The following is a 1,498-nucleotide window of genomic DNA, read 5'->3' as shown; positions in this document are numbered from 1 at the left end:
ATGGGGGATGATTGCATTTACCTAATGGCAGCCACCTGGCTTTTTCCACCTCCACCCCTCGATCCCTGTAACCTGATTATCCCCCTTGTCCCCGGGGGCCTGCACTGTTCATCGATGTTATTAGGTTTGTCCAGCCCCGGCTGGCGACTCTGACCTCTCCCCAGGTCCTTATCAGCTGCAATAAAGAGGAATTGAAAGGGAGCAGAGCAGCCAGCCCAGAGGGCAGAAATGGCATTAGGCAGCAGCAGCAGTGGAGGAGGAGGAGGAGGGTGCTGAGCTCGGCTCCGGCAGCGCAGCCACGCACCATGCCCGATGGCACCGGGGCTGCCACCAGAAGGGAGGTTTCCACTCGGGTGGCCGGTGCCCGCGGAGCCCCCGTCCCCACACAGTGTCACCTTCGGGTTTGCTGCTTGGAAGGGACCAGCCCTGCAGTGGGTGCAGCTCCCAGCGCCGGCCCGGGGTGGTGGGCATTGCGGGGGCGATCTCCCCACCTTTGCCCCGGTGCGCTTGGGTGCCAGCGAACTCTTCCCTCCCCATGGGAGATCCCTGCATCTCTCTTGTCTGGGGTGCTCGTGGGGGGCAGAAGGGTGACGGGAAGCGGATGGCAGAGCTGCAGGGTTTGTCGGGCGATGGAGGAGTTTAATTGCAGCAAAGTCTATTTTTCCAATTACAGTAGGTGGCTGCACTTATTATCGTTATGACAGATTATCAGAGAGCAATTTTGTAGTGGCAGGAAAGACAGAGGGAAGATTGATGACATATTAATCGGTTCTCAAACCCCATCCCTGGGGATTTTTCCACCCAGGATAACTGACGAGATGAAATTCCTCTTTGTGTACAGCGCAGCCGCTGCACCGGTTATGACCCGGTTGCTGCAGCCCTCCCTGCTCCCACCGGTAGTTCCCAGCTCCCTCCGCACTTCGGCATCCATTCTGTACTGGGACAAAAGAGCAGATGCTTTTGCTGGTGGTATCAAGGGACAAAGAGTTTTTTCTCTTTCTGTGATGCTCACACACACACAGACACCTCCAGGGCTCGAACAGCTTTTTTTTACCTTTTCTTCTTCCAGGTTTTAATGGTCATTTGGTTTTCACTGTGCTGAGGTCCACAAAAGGCAGCGTGGATGTTAGCAGAGCCCCAAAGCCCTCCCTTGCCCCAGCACTATTAATTCCCCCCCTTTCTTGGCAGTTCCCCCAGGCTGTGCAAGCTGGAGAGGCTCAGGGCTGCAGTTCAGCCTCTGGAGAGCAAAACCAGCCCCGAGCTGAGGTGGGCATCGCCCCCAGCCCGGCACCCTCAAGCCTGAAAGGCTGCCGGGGGGGTGTCTTCCAGGGGACGGCTACTACCTGGCTATCGGCGGGGCCGTGGCTCAGCACAACTGGTCGCACATCACCGCTGTGCTGCAGGACATGAAGCTCCAGTGCAAACTCCTTGATTGCTCGGAGGAGCTGGGCATGATGAGCATCCAGGGCCCACTGAGGTGAGTGCGGGGAGAGCGTCG

At 57.9% G+C, this 1,498-nt stretch overlaps 1 protein-coding gene across 1 annotated transcript in view; it reads left to right on the top strand.

Moving 5' to 3' along the window:
- Positions 1-1,498, top strand: part of SARDH (sarcosine dehydrogenase) — a gene marked incomplete at its 5' end in the record, with an annotated part of 22,609 nt that overhangs the window by 12,302 nt on the left and 8,809 nt on the right. The window contains one exon of the mRNA XM_009699610.1: positions 1,330-1,477. Within this exon, the coding sequence (XP_009697912.1) occupies positions 1,330-1,477 (148 nt within the window). The remainder of the gene's footprint in view (positions 1-1,329; positions 1,478-1,498) is intronic.

This window comes from Cariama cristata, unplaced genomic scaffold (assembly GCF_000690535.1).
Source record: "Cariama cristata isolate BGI_N322 unplaced genomic scaffold, ASM69053v1 scaffold18994, whole genome shotgun sequence".
Classification (NCBI taxonomy): domain Eukaryota; kingdom Metazoa; phylum Chordata; class Aves; order Cariamiformes; family Cariamidae; genus Cariama; species Cariama cristata.
Note: the sequence above shows the minus strand (reverse complement) of the source record. Positions and strands in the feature narration are given on the sequence as shown.